Source organism: Pteropus medius, unplaced genomic scaffold, assembly GCF_902729225.1.
Source record: "Pteropus medius unplaced genomic scaffold, Ma_sr-lr_union100, whole genome shotgun sequence".
Taxonomy (NCBI): Eukaryota; Metazoa; Chordata; class Mammalia; order Chiroptera; family Pteropodidae; genus Pteropus; species Pteropus medius.
Genome location: NW_024354502.1, coordinates 16,418,387 through 16,444,761, shown reverse-complemented (window position 1 = coordinate 16,444,761; position 26,375 = coordinate 16,418,387). Strand labels below are relative to the sequence as shown.

Here is a 26,375-nt window from a genome sequence, read left to right as displayed (position 1 = left end):
TTTTAGCTATAGTTCTCATAAAAGGCAGAGGACCTAAAAAATCTGTCAAGCTTCTTTTCTCAAAAATGATTCTATGGTAGATGTTATACTTTGTGACTACTCTGGGCCATTAATCTTAGATTTAATGCTTTAGTTGTGTTGTTTTTTTTTTTTTAAAAAAAAGAAAAAGCAGTGATATCTTTCTTCTCGCCCCATATTTCCTCTCCTCATGGAAGTCTTCACTGGCAGTTCACTCTAATGGTTAACTGATGGAATGCAGAGCTACCTACTCATCCAGATCAAACATTGAGTAGAGAGTCCTGCACTGATCTCACTCTGCTGAGAGTCTATGCTTGTAAGTGCAGACTAAAGCCTTTTGATGTTATGTGATCAATAAGAAAACCTTTGAGCTGGTATGTATTTGTCATTTAGAAAGGCATTCCTTTCAAAAGCATATAAACCCTTAATGTACTTACCCATTGCAAAGAATATAAATTTTTGTTTCTGGAAAAGGGAGCAAAAGAGAATTCCACAAGCTCTTAAAAAGAAAAACCAAGCACTTTCGTAGCTTATTAAAATGGCAGTATTTGTGGTAATATGTTTTATATTTTCTGGCTCCTTCCCATAGAAACCTGAGAATGCTTCTCCAAGACTAATAAACTCAGCCAGCATCCTTAGATGTAGACATTATAGTGTTCACAGATGAACAACCAACGCCTGACTGGTTTAGTAGGTGCCTCGTGTTTATAGAGTCAGTGGATGAGCAAGAATTTGCTTCCAGAAATCTTCCCATTTTAACCACAAGCAGTTTTTCTTATTTGGTACTATATTTGGGTCTATTGGTTTGAGTTTTATGGAATAATCCAGAGCACTTAAGATTTTCCTTTAGACATATATCAGGAGAAATAAATGAGTAATAGGAGAGCAGAGGAAATTTTGGTTCTGCCTGAATCAGAGTTGCTGACACTCAGGTGCTGCTCCTCGCACTTCTCTAATTCGGGTTATGCCCCTGAGAGGCTGTTTACAGGACGCCGCATCGTTAGATGTGTGTGAATTTTCAATTGTGTAGACACCTAACTTATTTTCTCTCTCTCCTTATTCTTTCTAATAGATACCCAGTCATCTAGACTCTTTATTACCTTCGCAAGAGCAGCCTCTACATAAAATTCTCTGTATTTCTCATTAGCCCTCAGTCAGTACAAACAATACCTGGTAGTTAGTGAAATCATGATCTTTTGGCATTCCACGAACATACTCCACACGCCCCTGAACTTCTCAGCTTGTTCTGCTACAGCACAATATATTATCGGCTAGAGAATTATAGTTAGAATAATTTGCTCTTTTTCCTAAACTCGTTGCCACTGTTAAATTATCATAAAACAGAACATTGCAAAAGAGCTAAAATGCCTTTATAACTATAGATTTGAGAGGAAGCACAATGCAAAGTTTCATGGTCCAAAAAATTAATAAATATAGCAATTTTTTTTTCTTGCTATTGTAAAAGAATAACATCAAAAGAAAGATCTTTAATACGTGTGTATGTGCATGTGTGTATATCCCAAATGCGTTCTTTCAGAGAAATAAGACGGTTAGAGGGTACTACGTAAGGACAGTTTTCCCCCAAAAAAGGGAAAATTAAGACATACATAAAAATGAACACATTAAATATTTTATTTAACTCATTATTAATAAAAGAACCAGTAAGGTTACAACCAATTCAAAGGAGAATCCAAACAGATGTATTTATAGATCAGGATTATTGAAACGAATGGGCAGATGGAGGCACGTTCTTCCCCTGTTGGTAAACAGAGTCCATTCAAAGTCTATTGGACAGAGTTTGCATAGACAAGAATGTCTCTGTTTAAACACAAGAATTATGCATTGCTATAGCTTTTACAATTTACAGAGTTATAAATTAGCTTCAAAATCAGATAATCCAGAGGACTGTACTTTTGACACTGCATAGTTTTTCATTAAAGCACAGATTTCCCATCCCCGACCCCCCAGCTTATAATGCTATATCTCTAAGTACATCATACTGTCAGTAACTCCTTAATATAGACAGAAGGAAGGCCAAACTCCTTAGGCAGACATTTACCGTTTAGCTTCAGCCTCTTTCCAACAACATTTTCTGTTATCCAACCAAGCATGCTTTAACCCTACTTTATTCAGCCAAAGTTAAATACATACTCTTAAATTTTACTAATCATTTAAATTCCCGATAAATTGTCACTTCCTCTAAGAAGCTCTGTTGTACATCATCTACTTTAAATAGGAATTACTATACCTCCCTTTGACACTCATCACCTTTCTTCTGTACTTTTCTTCTGTATTAACCATCTGCTATGATCTATAGTGGTTCTAAAACTTTAGAGTACAACAGAATCACCTGGAGGGCTGGTTAAAACACATTGCTGGGTTCCACTCATCCTCTGATTCAGTGGAGCTGAGGTTGAGCCTGAGGATTTGCATTTCTTACAAGATTTCAGATGATGCTGGTCTGAAGGCAACATTTTGAGAACCACCTGCCCAAAGGAATCATGTAAAAAAACTACAGATTGGATTAATGAGACATAGACCCAGCCCTTTAGGAATTCACAGTCTGATGGAAATGTCAAAAAGCTGGCCCTCAAAATATCAGTAAAACCACTTTTAGGTAAGATAAAACTGAGTTTATTGAGGTAGAAGAATACCATTTCACCAGAGCCTTAGTAGTGCCTTGGAGGAAGGCGGGCAGGGGGGCGTGTAATAGTTGGGATATTTAAGATTTCGAAGTTCGATTTAAGGCAGGTCTTTTAATATAACGACTTAGGGTTGAGTAAGGAAGGATCGTGATGTGGTAGTTTAGAATTCATAGAATAAGATGAGGGTTTTACAGCAAGGGGTTCAAAGAGTTCTGGTGTATAAACTTGGTTGATGCTTTCTTCCAGAGAGTTGATACGTCATGAAGGATGTTTCTGGAATGAACGAGAAAAGAGTATAGTAGTAAAGTCATATTTATGTAGATAGTCAGCCATACTAATGGTTTCAGAGACAGACACATAAACAAATAATTAGCATGGTAAGTTAGTGTAACTAAGGTAGTCATAGAGCCTTTTGGGAGCAAGTATATAAAATCTTGCAACCTCCCGGCCATCTGCCACTGCCAGGAATTCCAAGATCGTGGATGTCCTACGTAGGGTTATCTTTGGTATAGCAAAGGAAAAAGTATTATGTTTATGAAGGCATTCCCCCTTGTTTCTTTTTCTTTTTCTCTTTATACTATTAACATGCATACTTCCACATATACATCTTATAAACAATATCAAACTTTGGAGGAGTGGAAAGAATTCATATTTATTAAGGACCTACTGTATGACACATACAATACAAGTATGTGCATGTATATTTTAATTAACCGTGTATTAGATTTTTGTGATAATTATGATCACCCCTTGTTAATGCAGATAACCCTTATCGGGACTTTAAATGGACCTTTGGACAGAGCTCTTTTTATATTATCTAAAACTCATGATCTCTTCTTTTTGGTAGGGATAAGTAGTGAATATGATGATTTTAAGGCACAGTAATCCTCTATTAAAAAATAATAAGAAATAAGTATATATATATAAAATCTTGAATAGCAAGTTATCTTTGGGAATTAACTCAAGCTGTAATCGGGGGTGACATAAAATGTCATCTGTTACCTTGCAAACAATTTCTAGAAACACCCTAAAGTGAGTGTATTAAAGTTACATCTAAGAAAGACAAATTAAATCTTTTGAAATTCAAATTCAGTGCTAAGCTCAGATTCTTGAAAAATAGTAAATGTTTGTACCAAGTACACCCTATGCTTTTTACAGGTTCCAAAATCAAATTAGAAAATATACACATTATAAAGTAAATTTACTTAGATTTATTTATGACAAGTTAATATGCACGTTCTATAAAATAACTGAGGTAGAATTCATTTCAGTGCATCATTTACTAAAGTTTTGAGATAACATCTGCAAGGTAGTTATCAGATACTTGCCATCATGCTAATGGCATTCATAACATATAGATTTGCTAGCTAAAGAAGCATCGTCCTTTTAGCAAGAAACAATTTTGCACGCAACTATATTTGCCATATGGGTTTTTATCACACCTTCTTAGTCCCAGATTTCTCTGTGCTAATTGCAGCTAAGTCAAATTGGTACAAAGAGGACTTCAGAGAGTAGTAGGGTGTCTTGTCCTAATTTGAAGCTGTAAATGAAAGTGGGGCTGAAAGAGAAAGCACAGAAAGATATGTCAGGAAGTGGCGTGAAAATAAGGCTTTCTGAAGACAATGAAATAAGACAGACTATAAAAGTTGCCAGAGGCATGATGTGGTTATGGGAGTGCTTAATCTCTCTCAACATCTACTAGATCTGGGTTTCTCTACCTGGGCACTAGACAATTCTTTGTTGTGGGGACTGTCCTGAGCATCATAGGATCTTAAGCAGAATCCTTGGCCTCAAGCTACTAGATGCCAAACTCCACACCCTCAGTGTGATAATGATAATGTCTAAATATTCCGAGAGAAGATCTGCCGGATTAGCAAGTAAAAATAGGTAGCCTAAGTAAGTGTGAATTACTGATAAGCAGCAAATAGATTTTTGGTATAAGTACATCCTGTGTAATGTTTGGTACAGACTTATACTAAAAATTTGTTGTTTATCTGACATTCCAATTTAACTGGGAGTTCTATATTTTATCTAGTAACCCTACTAGGAGGCAAAATTGCCCATAATTGAAAACTGCTGTGCTATTGGTGTCAGTAAATTAAGAGCAAACACCCAGCATACCCTTGACTGACCTGTTTGGCAGTGTTGCTTTCCTTAAGAGCCCAGTAACCTTTTTCCCAAAGGACGGCTCATTAACCTCCCTCACAGGGTGAATGTGAGGTCTAAAGGAAATAACGAATGGAAAACTCTTAGTATGATCCCAGGTGTAGTAAACAGTTGGTATGTTTATTACTGTCTAGCGGTCCCTCACAAGATGCTGTCATAATATCTACTGGTCTCTCAGCTTAATTTTCACTAACAAAGACTGTATTAAGGAAACAACAGGACCCATGCAGTGATGCTCAGTCTTGGCTGCACATTGAAATCACCTGGGGGGTGTCCTCCCTGATGTCCATATCCTTCCTCTGAGAGATCTGGATTTCAGTGATCTGGAGTGTGTGGCCTGAGCAGTAGGATTTTCAAAAGCTCCACAGAAGTTCTGAAATGTATAGCAAAGCTGAGAACCCCTCTTTGAGAGAAAAGTATAGAATAATCGGTACTCCTGAATAATGAAGAGAGGGAGTGAGCGTGACTTAATTACATCTGATGCTTGGATTGTACACAAGTGGGTTGGAATCAAAATTAGAGAAAAGATGTACATGATTCATTTATTCATTCAACAAATGTCATATCTGAATGTCTACTTTGTACCAGGTCATGTTCTAAGCAGTGAAGGGAGTCCCTGTCCTTGTTGAATGCTAGTAGAGAGAGACAGACGATAAATAAGACATTTTAATCTAATTTCAAAGACTAGAACAAAGTCACAAATAGTCTTAATGAGAAAGCAAAATGGGGAGAAACCAGCCTGACTTGACAAGATATTTTCTGACCTTAGCTCTTAGAAGTGGGAAGGACATATTCTAAGGACAAGTAGAAGGATGGCATAAAACTAAAAAGTGTCAAAACGGCCAAAACACAGGGTGGGATTTTAGAAACACTAAAAAAACTAGCTAACTACAGCAGGACCATTCAGTGAAAAAGGAAGTCGTAGCAAAAAGGAGAACAAGAAGGAAGTGTAAGGCTGTCTTTTTTGAGAAAGATATGCCGTGTTTAACAGATTGCTAAAAGGCAGAACACCTATTTTGCTTTATTTTTCTCAAGAATGAGCTACTAGAAAATACACAACAAAAACTGCGAAGTGGAAATTCATAGGCTAAAATAGGTGATGATATACTGTACATGGATTATTAACCTCTTGGTTCAGAAAACTGGGCTATCAATAAATTTTCATATGTGATCACAGAAACTTTGGTAGTAATATTATAGAAGTGATAGTGTATTTGTGAAAATTACACTCGTTTTTATAACAAACAAACCTCAAAATATATATAATGGCTTAAATGCAATCAGAGTTTATTTCTTGTTCAAGTCTGAAATTAATGTTCCTGATTAGTGGGTGGCTGTCCTCTAAGGGTGGTTCAGGGACCCAGGTTCCTTCTATCTTGTGGCTCTGTCATCTTTAATGAATGGCTTCTCAGGTCTCCATGCTCATCTACTTTTAGACTGTGGAGAAAAAGACCATGGAGAGTCACCAGTGGGATGCACATGTGGGCTCAGCCTGGAAGCAGCACACATCACTTTTATAACCCTCCACTGGCTAAAACTCAAGTCTCTTGGACACCCCCACAGAAAAAAAAGCAGAGAAATGTAGCAGGCCCACGAAAATGGTAATCAAGTTTGGTGACAGCTAACTAGTGTCTACCCAGATAATAAGACATCTACCAGAAAACCGTAGTTAGATGAATAATTCAAATTTCAAAAACGGGGTTGAAATGGAGTTGAAGGATATAGAAACAACACAGGCTTGAAACCACTTAGGAGGAAAAAAGCAGTGATGACTTGCAGTCTGTACCTCCTCTTCTCCTGCATATTAGAAAGGCATTTAACAAATACATGGCATCGTTGATAAATGAGAACTGGGTGATGGTATCATTTAGTGGGTTCATATTTCTTCTGATAACTGTGTCCAGTGAGTGGTAATCACTGTTAACCATGAAGGCAGTCTCTTGTGCTATGCCATGTGACTTTCCTTGCTCATGTCTCAAAATTATTATGAAAAACTTGATTAGAAACAAATTTGTGATTAGAAACAAATTTGTGGCTGACTTAGTGAAAGAAATACTGAATGCTATTGCACATGAAGGAATCAAGAGTAGTTTCAAAAGGATCTCAACAATCTAGAATATAGGTCAGCTGAATTTTTCTGAAAACAGCAAGAGAGTATTTTAGACTTTTGAGTCATAAGGTCCCTGTCACAACTAGTCCTCTCTGCTGTTGTATCCCCAAAGCAGCCATAGACAATACATAAATGAACTGGTGTGGCGACCCATGGGCCATACTTTGCTGAACACTGATCTAGAAGTACAGGCTGAAATCTGAAGGTGATAAATCTAAGGTTGTTCATTTAAGGCCAAAGAACAACAGGCCTACCACGTTACATATATGGTATCCTTTCTAATCATAACAGAGCTATAAAAAGGCATTTTTTTGTTCTTATTTCATGTATGGGGAAGCTTAACCTCAAAAATAAATAGTTTGACCTGGCTTTCACATCTGGATAATACTTTATGAGACATCATGCCACTTCATAACATGTTTGGGCAAATTGAGAGTCACAATTAATTGCTCAGGTCAAAGATGGAGCACTTCTTGTGGTGGCCCTGGGTTCTTCCAGCTCTATTCTTATCCAAGTGTGTGACCTTGAGAAACTTGCTTGACTTCTCTGGGCCTTGGCTAACAAAGCAGTAAAAATAAGAGGCTCAACTAGATGAACACCAAGGCCCTCCTCTCAGGTCCAATAGGGTTATTATTAAAACGTTAAGGGCATCATGCGAAAGAGAACTGAGATTTTTTTGTGCGTGTGACTCTAAAAGCAATTCTTTTTAAACTGTTCTAATGTAGTTTTACACAAAACCAATATATATAAATATAAAAATGGTATTTTATGAGTACGCGTGTTTTATAAGTTCAAATTTATAATGTTTTATAATTATAAAGCCATTTATCAAAAGACAGGCTGATACACATGAAACTGAATTTTTAAACTGAGAGCGATAGATGATGATGGATTCAGCATTCTACTCATTGTTATTTGCTTACTGGCTTTTGGTTGTGTAATGAAAATCTTTATTCACGTACGTAGTTTGATAAAAAAATTAATAGTTTTGCAATCTCAGAAAACTCCTCAGAATATAGAAATGGCAAGAGGGGCCTGAAAAACAAAAATGTGTTAACTTGACAACATAAATCAATATATTAATTTGGCATACGTGATAAAAATAAATTAAGCATTTGCAAAAATCTTGTATCAGGGTTGGCTACGTTTATGCTATGGTGCTAAATGAACCCCCAAACCTCCATGGCTTGCTATAATAAATATTTATTGATTTATTTCTTGCTCATATTACATGTCCAATTCAGGTTGAGGTTGGGACAAGGGGCTCTGACCCCTGTAGTTTGTCAGGAATCTAGGTTGTTGGAGATGGCCCCACCATCTTGTAGCTAGGTAGCATTCATTGGTTGCTGAGGCAGAGACAGAGGCATCTGGAGTACAAAACAGAGGCTATTCTTTACATGAGTGTAAAAGCACATACGTCACTTCTGCTTAATGTGGTCCTAGTCTCATGGCCCTATCTCAGAAGTTAATGTGTGATTCATATCTATGGGAGGACTATGAAGAAGCAGGTCTCAAACATGTTTCATAATCAGAAAATGCAGGTTCCCGAGACCTACCCTACAACCTTGGAATCAGGATCTCTGGGGTATAGCTGGGAAATGTGCATTTTAAAAAGTGTTACACAACTGATTCTCATTATCAATAATAAACTACTGCTATGAACCAAGAGTGTTTACAAAGTAGAAGTAAAGCAACAGTTAACTCTGCGGATTTAAGATTACCCGGGCTGCAGTGTCAGAGATGAATTAAAGAGGGAAGAAACTAGAAGCAGGGAGGTTTCATGTCACACAACATGTAGTTGAATGAGCAAACAAAAGCGCATGCCCTCATATCTCATACAATGCATTAGCAGGACCAGCTCAATATGAGCACCGAACAATGTTGTTGTAAATGTCTCTGTATATTTTAAGAATCTTCCCCCAACCCCTTCCTTCTTCAACTCCCAGAAAACCAGTAAGGTAGGTACAGAGTGACTGCTGCCAACCAGTCCTGTTCACTTTATTCAATAAATGTTCTGCATGTCCATGGCTGCCCATGGTGTTGACTGGAGAGCCAGCTCAGCACCAGCAGGAGTCCCTGGATAGGCAGTGGAGAATGGTAGGTGGGCGTGACCTGCTTTCATCTTGAGAGATTGCTGAAGATGGTCAAACTTTTCCTCATGCCTGACAGGGCAGCTCAGAATCTGATTATATTGCTGTGTCTTCTGCCTCTGGGAAGACCAATAGTTAAGCGTAGATCTGCATGCACTGGGAGAAAATGACCAGTGCATGATTCTTTTGTAAAATAAACCTGTCTGGTCAGTGCTGAATCACTTAAGGAATGACCATCCAGGTTTTAGTTTCTCCTCCCACATCTGCCTCTATTTTGGCTGATTCACCTGGCACTATTAGCATCTCTCCCAAATGGTGTTTGGGATGCGGAGGTGGGGAGTCAGGGAACCCCCATACACTTTGGGAAGAGGACTGGGTTCTCTTCCTTTCAAATATTATGCTCAGCACTTATCAGTTTGCTGTTCATGTACCATGGCTGAAATAAGTGGAATATTGATAAGAACCTGGCATTGCTGCCCAGCAGTGCCTCTCAGAAATGTGTGATACATTCTCTTTTTATTGCCATGCTTCATTTTGTCTTGACAGAGCCCAGGATTCAGTCCCCACCCCCTCACCAACAGGAGCAAAACAAAAACAAAAACCACCTAATTACCAGCTATAGATTGAAGCTGGACTGAGGTTTCTCCCAAATTATTTTGCTCTTTCTTTTCCTTTTTGCATTTACATTTTTCTGGTATAATTAAAAAAAAACACAAAGCAAAGATAGAGAAATTATTTCTAATATATTCTACCTCAAAACTTCTTCAAAAATACAACTTAATATTATATAACTTTAAAATATTTAATATTAATACCTAAAATTAATATCGTAAAATAAAGCATTGAATATATAAAGATTGTGTAGATTAAGAACATGAAATATCAATAATATAAATAAGAAGTAGTAGCAACATGTAAGGACCTAATATAAAAGTTAAGAGAGAAGGGAGCCAAGATTAGAGAGGAAGAGTCCAGAAAGATAGAGATAAGGTAGGCATACAGTCCTGCATGTAGAAACGCACACTCTACTACAACCCCACACAGAATATAGGCGGTATAAAGAGAAGAAACTTGCAGTAGAAAGAAATCTATAGCAGAAGGGGAATGTAAATGTTCGTCTTCATAACGTAATACTCCTCTTTGGAGATTTTGATTAGTTAGTGGTCCTGAAGACTTTTAAAGCCTTGTTAAGTTTTCACAACTTTGGGCATAAATGGTGCTTGTTCAGTGAACTAAGTAAAACTATCCAAAGTCAGAAGCTTCCACATCCCATGTACGGAGTATTTGGGGCTGTAATTATATAACTGTAATTATAATCTTTGATAAAATATAAAAGGAGTCCTGAAATAATTCTATGGTAACTTGATGTGAGTTACTGTGACCTACATTTTTATTATAATTCTCAGTGATTGTATTCTTGGGTCCGTGCTCGACTACCTATATATGTTATTTCTGACAAGTGTGGTAGTTAACACTTTTTAGACACTTTCAAATTGAGAAAAAGTTACTTGGTTTTTAGTAGGGTTTATAATGATTATATCCAGGGTTGGCATCTACTAGAGGGGAATTTGATTTTAATCGATATTAAGCTTTTCCCATTCTATTGAAAGGCCATATTAAATCTTTATCATATACTCTTCAGTGTTGTGATCATGGTTATGTCCAAAGAACAACCTATACTCATTCTCTCTGTGACAGTTTTGTCACAGGGGAGAGTTCCACCTGATAAGGAATTTGAATGCTAGCCTAACTCTTTTAGTCGGGGCGGGGGGGCGGGGGGAGGCACTAGGGCTTTGAATAAAGATAAGCTTAACTGATTTGGCTATCTACCAACTTAGGCTTTAGGTTCACCAAGAGATCCAGATGTACTAAGGGAATAACAGATTCATTCGTCTGTTTCTTAACGTTTACAAAACCACTTTGCTTAGTGTCAGTTCACTTTATTGATTCCATCAGTGATTCTGCTTATCACATCAGAAATTTGAGTGCTGACATTTTTATCCTATAAAATAGTTTCCAGATAGATATCACATGATTTTCATGAAGTGACAAACTTGTCCATGAGAAATGAGGCAAGATAAAGATTTTCCCCAACAAAAGCAGAGGGAGTTCATCACCACTAGATCTACTTTACCAAAAAAAAAAAAAAAAAATGCTAAAGGGAGTTCTTCAAGCTGCAATGGAAAGATGTTTGAATAGTAATCTAGAAACATATGAAGAATATAAAACACACTGGCAAAGGCAATTATATAGTCAAATTCAGAATACTCTATGATAGTGTGTTAATCACTTAACTCTAGTAGAAAAGTTAAAGGAGAAAAGTATTAAAAATAATGTTACAATAATTTGTTAGTGGATACACAATGTAAAAAGGTAGATTGTGATAACAAAAACATAAAATGGGCAGGAGTAGAAGGGTAGAGTATATACCATTGAAATTAAGTTAGCAACTTAAAATAGACATGTTTTATGTTAAACTCATGGTAACTAGAAAGCAAAAACCTACAGAAGATACCCAAAAGATAAAAAGAAAGTAATCAAAGCATGCCATTATGGAAAATAATCAATTTACAAACAAAGTCAGGAAGAGAAGAAGAAATGAATGAAAAAACTACATAACAGCCAAAAAATAATAGGCTGGCACCAGCAAGTCTTTACTTATCAAGTCTTTACCTATTACTTTAAATGAAAATGGATTAAATTCTCAAATCGAAAGGCACAGAGTGGCTGAATGGATTTTTAAAAAGACCCAACTATATGCTGCCCATAGGACACTCAATTCAGCTTTAAGGACACACAGGCTAAAAGTGAAGGAATGGAAAAAGACATGCCACGCACGTGGAAACCAGAAGAGAACAAGGGTAGCTGCACTTAGAGCAGATGAAATATACTTTAAGTCAAAAACTGTAATAAAAGACAAAGAAAGTCATTATAAAATGGTAAAAGTGATAATCCACCAAGAAAATACAACATTTATAAATATAGATGCACCCAACAGCAAAGCACCTAAATAAGTTAAGAAAACACTAACATCTGAAGGGAGAAATAGACAGTGTATGTTAATAGTCGGGGACTTCAACACCACTTTCAACAATGAGTGGATCATGACAAAATCTTTCAATACATTGAGTATAGAAGGAATGTACCTCAACATAATAATGTTATCTTACTGTCATACATATGGCATATATATATGGCAAGCCATCACAGTCAGTGATGAAAGGTTGAAAGTTTTTACTTTAAGATCAAGAAGAAGACAAGGGTGCCCACTGTCACGATTCCTATTCAACATAGTACTGGAAGTTCTAGACAGAGTATTTAGGCAAGACAAAGAAATAAAAGGCATCCAAATTGAAAGAAGTAAAATTATCTCTATTTGAAGATGATATGATCTTATACATAGACAATCCTGAAGACTCCATGAAAGGGCTGTTAGAACTAATAAACGAATTTCATAAAGTTGCAGGATACAAATCAAATTAGAAAATTTCTTGAATTCACATACACTAACAATGAACTATCTAAAAAATAAATAAAGAAAACAATTCCATTTACGATAACATCAAAAAGAATAAAATATTAGGAATAAATTTAACCAAGGAGGTGAAAGAAATGATATTAATATTAATAAGATATTAATGAGTTATAAGAAGACATAAATAAATGGAAAGGTGTCTTGTGTTTATGGCTTGGAAGAATTGATATTGTTAATATGTACGAACTACCCAAAGTATTCTACATATTCAATGCAATTCCTATCAAATTTCCAATGGCATTTTTCACAGAAATAGAATGAACAGTCCTAAAATTAATGTGGAACTGCAAAAAACCTAAAATAGCCAAAGCAAGCTTGAGAAAGAACACATCCTGATTTCAAACTATATTACAAAGCTATAGTAATCAAAACAGTATAGTACTGGCATAAAAATAGACAAACCAATGGAACAGAATCGAGAGTGCAGAAATAAACCATGTGTATACTGTCAACTAATTTTTGACAAGGGAGCCAAGAATAGTCAATGGGGAAGGGACAATCTCTTTAATAAATGGTGTTGGGAAAACTAGATATTAATATGCAAAAGAATGAAATTGTACCCTAACTTACACCATACCCAAAAATTAACTCAAGATGAATGAAAGGCTCAAATGTGAGACTTGAAACCATAAAACTTTTACAAGAAAACATAGGGAAAAAGCTCCGTGATGTTGGTCTTCGCAATTTTTTTTTTTTTAATAAAGAAAAAAAGCACCGGAAAAAAGCACAAGTGACAAGCAAAAATAAACCAGTAGGACTATATCAAATTAAAAGCTTCTCTACAGCAAAGAAATAGTCAACAAAATGAAAAATCAACATAAGGAACAGGAGAAAATATTTGCAAACTATTTATCTGATAAGTAGTTAATGTCTAAAATAAATAAGGAACTCATAAAACTTAGTAGCAAAAAAAAAATCCAATTTAAAAATGTGCGGAGGGCCTGAGTATACATTTTCCCAAAGATAACATACGAATGCCCAACAGATACATGAGAAGATCTCAACATCATTAATCATCAGATCAAAACCACAATAAGATGGCATCTCTTAGAATGACCATTATCAAAAATACAATGGATAACAAGTGTTGGAGAAGATGTGGAGAAAAGAGAACCCTGGACCACTGGTGAAAACAGTATGGAATTCCTCAAAAAATTAAAACTACAACTATAATGTGATACAGCAATTCCACTTTTGGGTATATCCAAAGGAAATGAAATCGTATCTTGAAGAGATATCTGCACCCACATGTTCACTGCAGCATTATTCACAATAGCCAAGGCATGGAAACAACCTAAATGTCCATTACTAGATGATTGGATAAAACACACACACACACACACACACACACACACGAGGAATATTATTCAGCCATATAAAAGAAGTAAATTTTACCATTTGCAACAACATGGATGGACCGTAAGGGGATTATGCTAAGTGAGATAGACAAAGAAAGACATACTGTATGATCTTAACATAAGTGTGGAATCTTTAAAAAAGCTGAACTCTTGGAAACAGGAGAATAGTGGTTGTGAGGGTCTGGGGTTTGGGGGAAATGGTGAGATATTGCTTCCAATTTTAAAATGAATAAATTCTGAGGATCTTTCATTGTCAATAGTGTATTACATGCTTGCAAGTTGCTGAGAGTAAATCTTAAATGTTCTCACCACATACACTCAAAAAGGTAATTATGTGAGTTTATGGAGGTTTTAACTCACCTAGTTGTGGTAATCATTTTGCGACATATACCTGTCTTGAATCATATTGTATACTTTAAACTTGCACTATGTTATTTGAAAAAAAGAAAACAACAACAACAACAACAATTCCACTCCTAGGTATATACTACAGGAAAATGAAAACTTATATCCACAAAAAAATTGTACATGGATGTTCATAGCAACATTATTTCTAATAGCCAAAAAGTGGGACCAATCTAAATGTTCCTCAACTTATGACTGGATAAAATGTGATATATCCATACAATGGGATATTATTTGGCAATAAAAAGGAATGAAGTACTAATACATGCTACAATATGAATGAGTTAGAAACGTTCAGCTAAGTGAAAGAAGCCAGACACTAAAGACCAGATGTTGTATGATTCCATTTATATGAAAAGTCTATTTAAGGCGGATCCATATGAACAGAAAGTAGATTATTGATTGCCTACACCTGGGAGTGGGAATGGGTAAGAACTTTTTGCGGGGTTGATAGAAATTTTCAGAAATTAGATTTTGATAATGCTTCAACAACTGTGTAAGTAGACTAACAACCATTGAATTGCATAATTTTAATAGGTGAAATATATGGTTTGTAGATCCATAATGAGGCAGAGAATTGCTGAAGGAGGCAGGCATGGAATATAAGGAAACTCTTTTTTTCAAGATGGGAGAGATTTGTGTAGATGATATAGGTAGGATAAGGGGGAAAAAACCAGAATGGAGAGAAAAATAATATGCCGAAGAGGAATAATAAAGCTAGCAAGGCATAGACAACATCTATAAGGCTCAGATCAGAATTAATTTTGGAGGAGAGCAAACTTCCTTCTTTCTGGGGCAAAATATGGAAATGAACTCATAGATTGATGAGAAAAAAGGAAGAAAAGTGAGACTATTCGTATCTAAGGGCCTATGATTTTCTGAGTCACATAGAAGGAGAAGTAACATGTTCGATGAATTTGGTAACTTCAGAATGGTGACGGTTCAGACAACAAATGTAGAGTAAGAAAGAAAGCTGATTTTATGAGTAAAAGGCTTTCGAAGCCATTAGGGCTTAGCTAAGTGTAAATCAAAAATTGTAAAGCATTTAATCATCAAGGTTACATACATATTTTTTTCTGCCAGCATCTTTAGCTTTCCATGAAATAGAAGCAGAAAAAGTTTGATGGATTAACTGCCTGTAAAACTGTATTTGAACTGGGTAGAGCACAGGTTCCTGCTAAGGTTGGATGTAAAAGCACTGATTTATTCAGATATAAACCACTCAAACACTTTGGAATATGGTTATCACAAGCTTACTGACAAATTTCAAGATGAAAATATAGCTTAGAAAAAGCATTTCAATTCATTAATCAAGATTAGACTTAAGTCATTGAAATTGGGTGTTAAAGCTTACTGAGCCTCTCTGGCATCTTAGAAGTGATGGTAAGCATGATAATGGTCCTTATCAAAGGGAAATCTCAAAAAAACCAAGTGCCACTTACCGTCTGGAGTAGTGCTTTCTCATGCAGCACATCTGAATACATGGATGATTGCTGGGTATGCATATTTCTGGGTCCTTTCTCACAACCACTGTGAATTACACTCTAGAGTACAGCCCAAACATTCTATATTTTTAACGAAGTATAAATGTGATGTTGATGTTAGGATGGTGACATTTGTCTAACCTGGTAAGAATTTAAGCTGAAAATGGCGATGGTGGGAAAAAGATCAAACAATTTTTTTTAAAAAGGGGTATAGTCTTTAATGATATGGCAAAAAGCTTAAGTTCCAGAAAGATTGGATTCCATTATTTGGTATGATTATTTAAGTAAGTCAAACCTTTTCCTCAAATACATTAATTGGTAATTCCAAGTTAAGTGGGTGTTTTTATATAATGCGTGGGAAAGAGCGCCATACACATGTGAAAGAAAGATAATAACCAGATCTCACTGGATAGTAAATGTCTGTCAAAAGTTATTGCTCTTTCTCTGCCTAAAGGAGGATAAGGTTGTACACTAAAGCCCTTAATTACCTTGCCTTACAGGACCAGATTCAGGGAATGTCAAATTCTTATCATCTGTTCACAATGCCAAAACGACTTGAAACGCGACTATTAATGCTTTATTTTACAAAACTGGTCTCCTAATCCCTTCTAAACAGCATTTTATCTGGATCGGTTTTATTTTAACGACGACTGCAATTTTACCTTAAAATTAACCTTCCCGTCTTCCTCCTCTCCACTCCGCCCCTCAAAATTACAAGCTCCAAAAGTTTCACGTGGATTATGCGCCTCCTGCTAATACAAACACATACACCCCCACACAGAAACTTCTGACACTGCCCATCGAGGCCCCCAAATGCTTCAACAAAGCCTCTCCTGGGGTCTTTTCACTTCCAGCTTCCCCCCCAGGGCCAAGGCTCGGCCTCTACTGCGTTCCCCAGCAGTCCTGAAAGTCCGGTTGGTTCCGACGGGGCGGGGCGGGCCTGCTCCATTGGAGGCTGGCGGGGGTGAGCGAGTAGGACCCGTCCACCTTGCCTAAAAGCCGCCAAGTATTCGACCCTGTACCTGTTCTAGCAAGAATGTACCTACTTCACTAGCTAAGTTTTGCCTCGATTGGACTTTGGCAGCGACAAGAAAAACTTTTCAAAACTTTTGTCCAGCTTTTGCTCCCCCGCGCGTCCTTTCCTGATGGTTCGCCCCGGAGCCACGCCGGGGACGCCCTGTCCCCCTCCTTGCCTCCTGAGAGGCGCGCGGAGCCCCCGCCCCCGTGTCGGGTTGGACCGGCCCACGGGCGCGCACGGAGTGGCCGCTGCCGCGGAAACCGTCGGCCGAGGAGGCCCCTGCCCCGCGGCAGCATGGACTACCTGACCACATTCACGGGGAAGAGCGGGCGCCTTCTACGGGGCACGGCCAACCGCCTCTGGGGGCTCGGGGGTGGCGGCGAAGCCCGCCAGGTGTGCTTCGAGGATTACCTGAGGGAGCCCGCCCAGGGGGACCCCGGGTGCGGGTCCCCACGCCACCGGCACCCAGCGCCGTCCAACCCCGAGGGACCTGGTGAGCCCAGCCTGCCTTGACCTCCCGCGCGGTCGGCCCGGGCTGAGGGCTGTGGGCGGGGAGGCGGATGTCTGGTTTGGGGTGCGTGGCCCGGGGAGGCGCCAGTGGAGAGCTGGGTGGGCAGAGGTCGCGCGGCCGGATGGTAGGTGCGCGTGGGCCAGACTGGCGGCAGGGCGGGGGTGACACGGGAGGACTCATTCTGCTCTGGGGACGGGAAACTTTCTGCTGTTGGTGTCGCAGCTCTTCCTGCTCTGCTCTTCCTGCTTTCTTCACCCACACTTGACTTTCTTAACCCCGCTAAGTATTTCAAGGGTACGATCCATTCGTTTTTCCCTCCGACCAGGAGGTGAATATTGAACCAATTATGACGCCTGTCTTTTTCGTCTTTGAGATCCTTAAGAACACCGTGCCTAGTTTAGTTTGGGTGTGGATCAGTGTTTTTGATATTTGCCAACTGTTAGGATTCACTTCAGCACTTAATACTACTTTGGGGAAAAAAAAATGTTTAGCTTAACCTGAAGCTTAGCTGATTTTTGTATCATGTGTTTTGAAAGGCTGCATGTTGTTTTGAGGTGGCAGAACCTAGAAACTTTTTCTCAATTACATTTATACTGACCGCTATGTTAGTTTTCTTTCATCGTAGTGACTTTGTACCTTTTTTTTTTTTTTTAAATCTGTCATGGTATGATATTGCTGTTATGGAATTTTTAAAAGTACTTGCTGAAGAGGTATTAGCATAATGCATATGCTAAATTCTCCAATGCCATTGGCTTTCTCTAAGTTGATAAGAAGCATTCTATTTTTGCTTCATTCGTTTACTTGTTTTAATATGCATTTTAGTATTATGAGTAATTATGTGAGCATTAAAGAGTCAAGAAAATAGAGACAAGCATAAAGAATATAAACTCCATAACCTCACATCCTGCCATTCTTTTTAAAGCAGTGAAAGAGTGAGGACATCTATTGATCTGTGAGTGGGTGTGTAACTTAAGCTTTGCAGAAACTTGAATGTTAAAATCTAATTTTAGCATGACCCCTTTTAATAATTTTCTTCACAATAAAATATCCTGTCTTTACACTTCCTGTTTATGGGATTAGAAAATGAAAAAGGGGGATACATTTTTTTGTGCTTTAAAGGACATTAACCAGATACAGAATCCTCTTAAAGGTGAGACCAGGGATGAAGGCTGGAACTTTAAATTATTTGAATAAAGGATTTTTTAATACATCATTAGTTGCTTATTGAAAACAATATATAACCAGCCTCTAGATAGAGAATTCAAAAGTATGTGGTATAACCAGGTAGAAATATGATCTACTTTAATAAATATGCCCAAACATATACATCCACTTCATTCAGAAACATTTGTTGAGCACACTGCTATAACTGACACTCTTGTTTTGAGCTGCAGCTTCAAAGTACTTTACCAATTCCTCTTCTGTTGAAGCTGCCTTATGAACTCATGGCACATAATTTTTTAATTAAATTTATCAGGTCAACATTGATTAATATAAGTTTTAGGTGTACAATTGTATAATACGATATGTGCTCAACACTCAAAGTCTAGTCTCCTTTGACCCCCTTTAAAATATTCATTGTGTCCCCAAATCTTGACACAAGTTAGAGAGTACTTGTGATGTCACAGTTATGTGGGCAGGTACATACTAGCACTAACTGGCTGAAATAATTTGTACAAGTAATTAATCTCTTTTGGCCTATGTTTTCCTGTTTGTAAATGAGGTTGATTGGATGATTTCAAAGGTTCTCAATTCTAGAGTTTCTTTCATTTGGAACAAAACCAGTGAAAATAATGGATGATAAAGCCAGAAAATAGCATTTGGAGCTATAAATGTTGTAGGTCTATAAAGCTATGCCTACAAATTCTGAAAGCAGTTTAATAAGTGTCCCAGCAATAATTTGATCACCCCCCCTACCATTCATAGAATAAATACAGCCTCCTAAATTGGCTCCTTTGAGAGGCAGCATGTATATATATACACATGAAAAATAAATGGTTATTAATTTCCAGTCAGCTTTTCCTTAAAATGAGAACTCTGTTCTTTGCAGCTGCCTACTAAATGGGTTTTAGCTATAGGGTTTTTCTTTACATTTGTGTCCCTCAGAGTAACTACCTATCAGTCTGTTTTTAAAGGATGTATTGTGCGCTTTCTGCTTGTGACTACCCTTACTTGAGATTTTTATAACATCTGCTTACGTTCCTATTGTCTGTCACTCTTCCTTCAATTCTTTAAAATGTCCTGTGTATTGTAGTGGTATTTTTTGTTATTACTGATCTTGCCCTTCACCATTTCATGTTCAGTAATGATGTTGATAAAGTAGTTTCACCATTGACAGGTTAAAGACGAACCAGGTAAAATTTGGATGAGATGCTTCTGATTTTACTGTTTCTATAACCAAACTCCTTATTTTGGACTGTTGGTGTTATGCCTTTTTATGCCTCTCCAAGGTGGCTTCTTTTGCTATTACCAGCTTTTAGCATTTGCTGACTCCAACATTATAGTCCTTTCGGGAAAAATGTAGTTGAGACTTAGACATATTAAAGAGTTTATCTAGTTAATAACAATTAAGGAAAAAAAAATCTTGTGATGCAATTCTTGTTCCTGCTTAAAGTGTAAATTATGATTTGATTCAAAAAAAATTTATTTGGACCTTGATTATATTTTTTGTTTGGAAGCATGACCACAAGCCTACATTATATAGCCTTTAAAATTATTCACCTCACTAGATAATATGGTAATAAATAAGTGCAAATAAATAGATTTAACAAGTTTAGATTCTCAACTTACTATAATATAGTTTTATCATAAACTGGCCTGTTATGTCAACACTGTTTTCCCACTTGGTAACAGGATACTTTAAACATATCTCAGTCCTATTTAAATTTTATTTTTATTTACTTTCAGCAGTTAAAACAGTATCTTTCAGGGGAAATAGTAACAAAAATAATAGCTGCTAAGCACATTCTATGTGGGGCAGGCACTAGCAAATATTTTTATTTAATCCTAATAACAAGTCTGTTAGATAGGTACCATTAATTATCCCATTTTCCTGATGAAGAAACTGAGCCTGATAAGAAATGGATTGCAGAATCCATTTGGGTGTTATCTTCATTTTTCTGAGAGTTATGACCCTGCCATACAGGAAAGATGTGAGAAGAAAGCAGAATTTTATCATGTAAGATGTTAAAGTTAAAACAAGTTAGGTAAAGGGTAGGATGGATTGTCATTGAAATTTCTTTAGAGTTAGAAAGATTAAAATGACTGAGCTGAAAATGCAAAATCCAATTACAGTGTTCAAACAGATATATTTTAAGTTAGAAATCACAGATGCACATGATCTGGAAGAGTTATAATTGTTTATCTTGAACCCAGGAATGACCAGATGCCTCTAAAACAGAGGTCCCCAACCTTTTCGGCACCAGGGACCGGTGCTCCTATGAGAATCTAATGCCTGATGATCCAAAGTGGAGCTGAGGCGGTGATGCTAGCGCTGGGGAGCAGCTGCAAATACAGATGAATCTTCTCTTGTTGGTCCATGCGCTCATCTGCTGTGCGGCCCAGTTCCTAACTGGCCACGGACCGGTACAGGTTCATGGCCTGGAGATTGGGGACCCCTGCTCTAAAGGATTTGGAGTGCTAATTGTTGCAGTGGCTACAGTTAAGCGCTGCAAAACAATGTTTTTGTCAATGACATACTGCATAGATAATGGTGGTCCCATAAGATTATAATAGAGCTGGAAAATTCCTATTGCCTAGTGACTTTATAGCCATCTTAACATCGTAGCACAATGCATTACTCACGTGTTTGTGGCAGTGCTTGTGTAAACAAAGCGCCACCAGTTGTGTCTAAGTACAGTGCATATAGTAATGTACAGGACACAGTGCTTGACAATAATAAACAACTATGCTACTGGTTTATGTGTTCAGTATACCATTTATTAGCAGAGTGTACTCTTTCTACTTATAAAAAATAAAAAAAATTGTTGTAAAACAGGGTAATGTTACACCGGCAGTAGCCTCATACATTTTCACTCCCTTAGTGGGTCTTTTATCCATGGTAAAGTTAGAAGTAAATATAGAAATGGTGAAATTTATTAAATATTTATTAGTATTAATGTTTTTGTATTAAGGTTAAAAATAATCAATATATTTAGTCTTTAATATATTTTTTATATCAGAGGATTAGGCCTATTAGGTGCATACACATTAGTTTTGTGAATCTAATTTAAAATGAATACTTGTAATACGTGTAATTGCTTTTTGATTTGTAATTTTAAGTTAAAAGGTACAAATATCTGTCTAAATTTAGAAACTATTAGAATGTTTAAGAGAACTTAGCGTTCATTGTATTGAAAACTTTATTGTGATGTATTTGCTAGAGTTAAGGTCTTAGAAAGATTTACTTGTTAGAGGTAAAGTGCTTAAAATAGAATATTGTAAATTTATAAATACAGTTTAGTATATGCGAGAGAATTTAATTACTTAAGTTTATAAATAGGATTCTTTAAGGATATTTAGTTTGTTTTCTCTTTTAGTTGATCAACTATCAAAAGCACCTTAGAAAGTGTTAAAATTGACTGGATTTATAAATAGAATGCACTTTATAGTTGAAGGCTTAAAGGAAAACTAGGTTTTTGTATTTGTACTTCAGTAAGTCAAACAATTTAAAAATAAAGTAACTGCAAATAGTTTTTTTCTATGTATAAAGGCTCCCTTCTGGTCCACCAGCAAATTTATATTAAGTGACGATACATTTTGTTGCATGAATGAGTGATATTAGTACAAAAACAGGGGCCTTTTTAGAGATCTCATTCATGTATTAGAGAAAGGTCAAAATTTTGTTTTGTTTTTTAGCAGTCAGAGAAAAAAGAGAAATGTGATCAGATATAAATCACAATGTTCCTAATATAAAGATAAACCTGTCACTTATGCAGGTAGGAAAAATGCTACTTTTTCTGTTAGAATAAAGAGAAATATTCTCATGGAACTCTTAATATATCAAGAAGTATCCTCACTATCAGATTCTAATTTCAAAAAGCTATATTTTTATACCATTCTTTAACGTAATTCAATGGTGTAACAACAAAACGCAAATTAGTAAAAGCAGTTCTGTACAGGGCCAGAGCAATTCAGATATACAGTTAACTGATGGCATGTCTTAACTGAGGGGTAGGTTCTAGATTATGAACTATAGATTTTAAATAATATAGTGAAGACTCTAGATTTTAGATTTTTCTAGGGCAGTGCTGTTCAAAAATAGAATTTTCTATGATGATAGAAATGTTCCATATTTGTGTTGTCAGTATGGCAGCCGCTAAGCAAATGTAGCTGTTGAACACTTGAAATGTGACAAATGAGGAACTGAATTGAGAAATCTAGATTCTAGATTCTATATCTGCATTATCCATTATGGTAGCAACTAGGTACATGGAGCTATTTTAGTTTAGTTTCACCAGTCACATTTCAAGAGCTCGAAAACCACAAGGCTGCCATATTAGATGATGAAGATAGAAAGCATTGTTCTAGAGCAGTGGATCTCAACACTGATATCAAGCCCCCACCAATAGTGCCAGATCTATAAGATCTGACAGTAATCAAAATTATGTCATAAATCAAAATCTATTAAATTTAAGACTTCAGCCAGATTTGTTTCTTAATGATTCAAATGTGTAGGTAGGATTTAAAAACACTCTTTTCCTTATTGAGTCTTGATGAGTTTAGCAGGGTTTTGTTTTTTGTTTGTTTGTTTTAACAGCTTTATTGAAATATAATAGGTAATCAGTTGCTCATATTTACAGTGTTCAATTCAATGCATTTTTTTTCCAGTTATAGTTGGCATACAATAATATATTAGTTTCATTATATAACATAGTGATTAGAGATCAATATTATTCACAGTGATCACTCCACTAAATCTAGTACCCCTCTTCTCCATTACATATTTATTACAACATTGTTAACTATTTTCCTTACGCTATGCTTTATACATCCATGACTATTTTGTAATTATACATTTGTACTTCTTAATCCCTTTGCCCTTTTTCACTGACTCCCTTAATGCCCCTTCCACCTAGTGGCCCTCAAAATATTCTCTATCTATGAGTTTGTTTCATTTTTTGTTGTTTACCTTGTCCTTTAGATTCCACATATACTTGAAATCAGGTGGCATTTGTCTTTATCTGACTTACTTCATTCAGCGCAATACCCTCTAGGTCCCTCAAGGCAATATCTTTTCCATCCCCTTCGTTTTAGTCTCTGTGTGTCTTTTAATCTAAAGTCTCTCATAGGCAGCATATGTAGGAGTCTTATTTTCTTATCTATTCACCCACCCTGTCTTTTGGTTGGAGCACTTAATTTTTTTTCCATTTGAGGTACTTGTTGATAGATATGTAGTTATTACCATTCTTTATTCATGTTTTTGATACATGTCATTTCTTCTTAAACAAGTCCCTCCAACATTTCCTGTAATACTGGCTTGGTGGTGATGAACTCCTTTAGCTTTTGTGTGTGTGTCTGGGAAGTTCTTTATATGCCCTTTGACTCTAAATGATAGCTTTGCTGGATAAAGTATTCTTGCTTGTAGATCCTGGGTTTCATCACTTTGAATATTTTGTGCCAGTCCCTTCTGTCCTGCACAGTTTCTTTTGAGAAATCATCTGCCAGTCTTATGGGTGCTTCTTTGTAGGTAACTAACTGCTTTCTCTTGCTGCTTTTAAGATTCTCGCTTGTTTTTAACCTTTGGCATTTTAATTATGATGTGTCTTGGTATGGGCCTTTTAGGGTTCCTCTTTCTTTGGACTCTGAGATTCCTGGGGTTGTATGTCTTTTCCTTCACCAGGTTAGGGAAGTTTTCCATCATTATTTCTTCAAATAGGTTTTCAACTTCTTTCTCTCCCACTTCTCCTTCAGGTACCCCTATGATGCAGATGTTGTTAGATTTGATTTTGTCTCATAGGCTCCTTAAATTATTATCATATTTTTGGAGTCTTTTTTCTTGTCATTCTGATTGGGTGCCCTCTGCTTTCCCATCCTCTGTATCGGTGATTCAGTCCTCTGCTTCATCCACTCTTCTGATTCCCTATAATATGTTCTTCATCTCAGATAATGTAGTCTTCATTTCTGACTGGCTCCCTTTTGTAATTTCCATTTTTATGTTTTTTTTTTCTCTTTGTTAAAGTTCTCACTTAGTTCATCTACACTTTCCTTAAGTTCTTTGAGCACCTTTATAATAAGTGTTTTGAACTTTCTGTTAGATTGCTTAACTCCATTATTCCTGGATCTCTGTTCTGTTCTCTCATATGGTTTCTGCTTCTTTGTCTTCCCATTTTGGCTGCCTTTCTCTGTCTTTCAATGTAACTAATCAAAGCTCCTAAGTCTCGCATTCTTATTAGCATGGCTTTGTGTAGTAGGTGTCCAGCTGCAGGCCAAGTTTAACTCTAGCTGGTGCCCTTCTTGGGCCACCTGTTAAGATTCAGCAAGCAATCTACAGATGCTGTGTTTATAGTTGCCTCAAGAAATCACACCAGAAACCAGGCCAGCTGCCACCGGTGTGGGGTTCTTTGCTGTTCAGCAAGGGGTACAGGACACACTGAGGACACAGCTGAATGTAGCTTGTATGGGACTGTGATTTGGGAGAGGCGGAGTTTCAGGGAATCCTCTGGGCAGAGTGACCTCTGTTATTTAGTTGATGATGTCTCAGTTATGGTGGCACTGTGGGATTGGAGAGGGCGCAACAGAGCAACAATGGATATTGCCAGCACTTCTGTCTGGGGGAGAGCCTTGCCTCCAGACTCTGGCAACTCAGTGTTCCCCTGTAAGTCCCTGGTGTTCCCAAGCAACTGGCCCGTTGCTGGTGCTCACCGTCACCACAAACATCTGTTCACAGACACGGCCCCTTTAAGAGGAACGTCTGCAGCCTCTGGCTTCAGCTGTCATCGCCTCTGTCCCACTCACCTGCTTGGGACCAGGCAGCCTCAGGTCTTTGCCTCCTTCTACCTTCTACTGTTGCAAGGTGATTTCTTATTTCTCTCCCTAGTTGTAGAGCTTCTGTTCGTCTAGACCGCAGGCAGCTCTGCTTGTTGTTTGCTCTGTGTTTCCATCACAACTTTGGTGTTGTTGCAAGAGAAGATGTACAAAGCCTCTATCATTTATGCTGTTTTGCCCTGTCTCTTGAAACTAATGTTTTATTTTTTTTCCTTCACAAGTATTTGGGGCATGCACCTGTTTTATGATTCAGGTTAAGAAAAGAGACGCATGTTTAAGGTTTATGCCAGCATCTGGGTAGGGTTGAGACCTTAGGAAAATTAAGATGACAATGGAAAGCTCTTGAAAGGAGAGAATGCTTATATGCTTGAAAGAGAAATGGTTAAGATAGAATCTTGGTATATTTGCTTTCAGTCTTTTATAAGAAAATTTTGTGTTTTTTTGTAAAATGTGTGCTAACTATAAAGAAGTCATACATTGCAGAGATTAAAGTTTAAAAGCTACCTCCTACTCAGCCATCCAGAGATGTTATTAATATTAGGGTAGGCAATATTGCAAGATCTATTCTATGTATATTCACATGTAGAATGATGGATGAATGGTTAGAAGGGAGGAGTGACTAAAATATATTATTTGTTAGACATTAGAAAATATTTCCTAATATGTAAAGTTAAGCAGATTCTGAAAAAAAAATATTAAGAGGTTGGTATTGTGACATTCTTGCTTCAGTTTTAGGTTAGATATATTTAACTCTTTGAGATGACATTAGCACTTTGAATTCCCATATTTCATCTCCCTACCTCCTGATATTTATTCATATTTTTTTCACATTTTTCCTATCTGTAACATTCACAAGTAGTCTTCAGTTATGTTTTTATAAGTTCTTATTGTTCAGTATTCCCTACTAGTCCTTTTGTCATATTCTCCTCAGTCCTGAAGTTTTTATTTTGATACAGTTGGCATAATTTCAGTCTTGCAGCATTGAATAATGTTTCAGTAAAGAAGTCTTAAGCAAGCTAGGCTGTTTATTTTTTTCTCTAGTAGGTGAT

The 26,375-nt window shown here is 36.9% G+C and overlaps 1 protein-coding gene and 1 long non-coding RNA gene across 12 annotated transcripts in view; one reads left to right on the top strand and one right to left on the bottom strand.

Moving 5' to 3' along the window:
* The window catches only part of OXR1 (oxidation resistance 1), a 306,299-nt gene that overhangs the window by 213,551 nt on the left and 66,373 nt on the right, over nucleotides 1–26,375 (top strand). Inside the window, exon 1 of one of the 9 annotated variants that reach the window (XM_039853667.1) lies at nucleotides 16,962–17,322. The exons of 7 other annotated variants lie outside the window; for them this stretch is intronic. In XM_039853667.1, the coding sequence (XP_039709601.1) occupies nucleotides 17,124–17,322 (199 nt within the window). In that variant the 5' untranslated portion in view covers nucleotides 16,962–17,123. Of the gene's footprint in view, nucleotides 1–16,961; nucleotides 17,323–26,375 lie in introns of those variants that run through there. One more of the 9 variants, XM_039853664.1, reaches the window with a different exon arrangement.
* On the bottom strand, nucleotides 1,678–16,858 carry LOC120595529 (uncharacterized). Of its 3 annotated transcripts, none has more exons than XR_005650886.1 (3): nucleotides 15,770–16,858; nucleotides 4,106–5,232; nucleotides 1,678–2,936 (listed from the first exon to the last, which is right to left on the bottom strand). It is a non-coding gene; the product is annotated as an uncharacterized LOC120595529 (long non-coding RNA). The 3 variants fall into 3 exon arrangements; XR_005650887.1 differs by having other exon boundaries at nucleotides 1,683–2,936; nucleotides 4,106–4,221; XR_005650888.1 differs by lacking the exons at nucleotides 1,678–2,936; nucleotides 4,106–5,232 and adding an exon at nucleotides 6,100–6,266.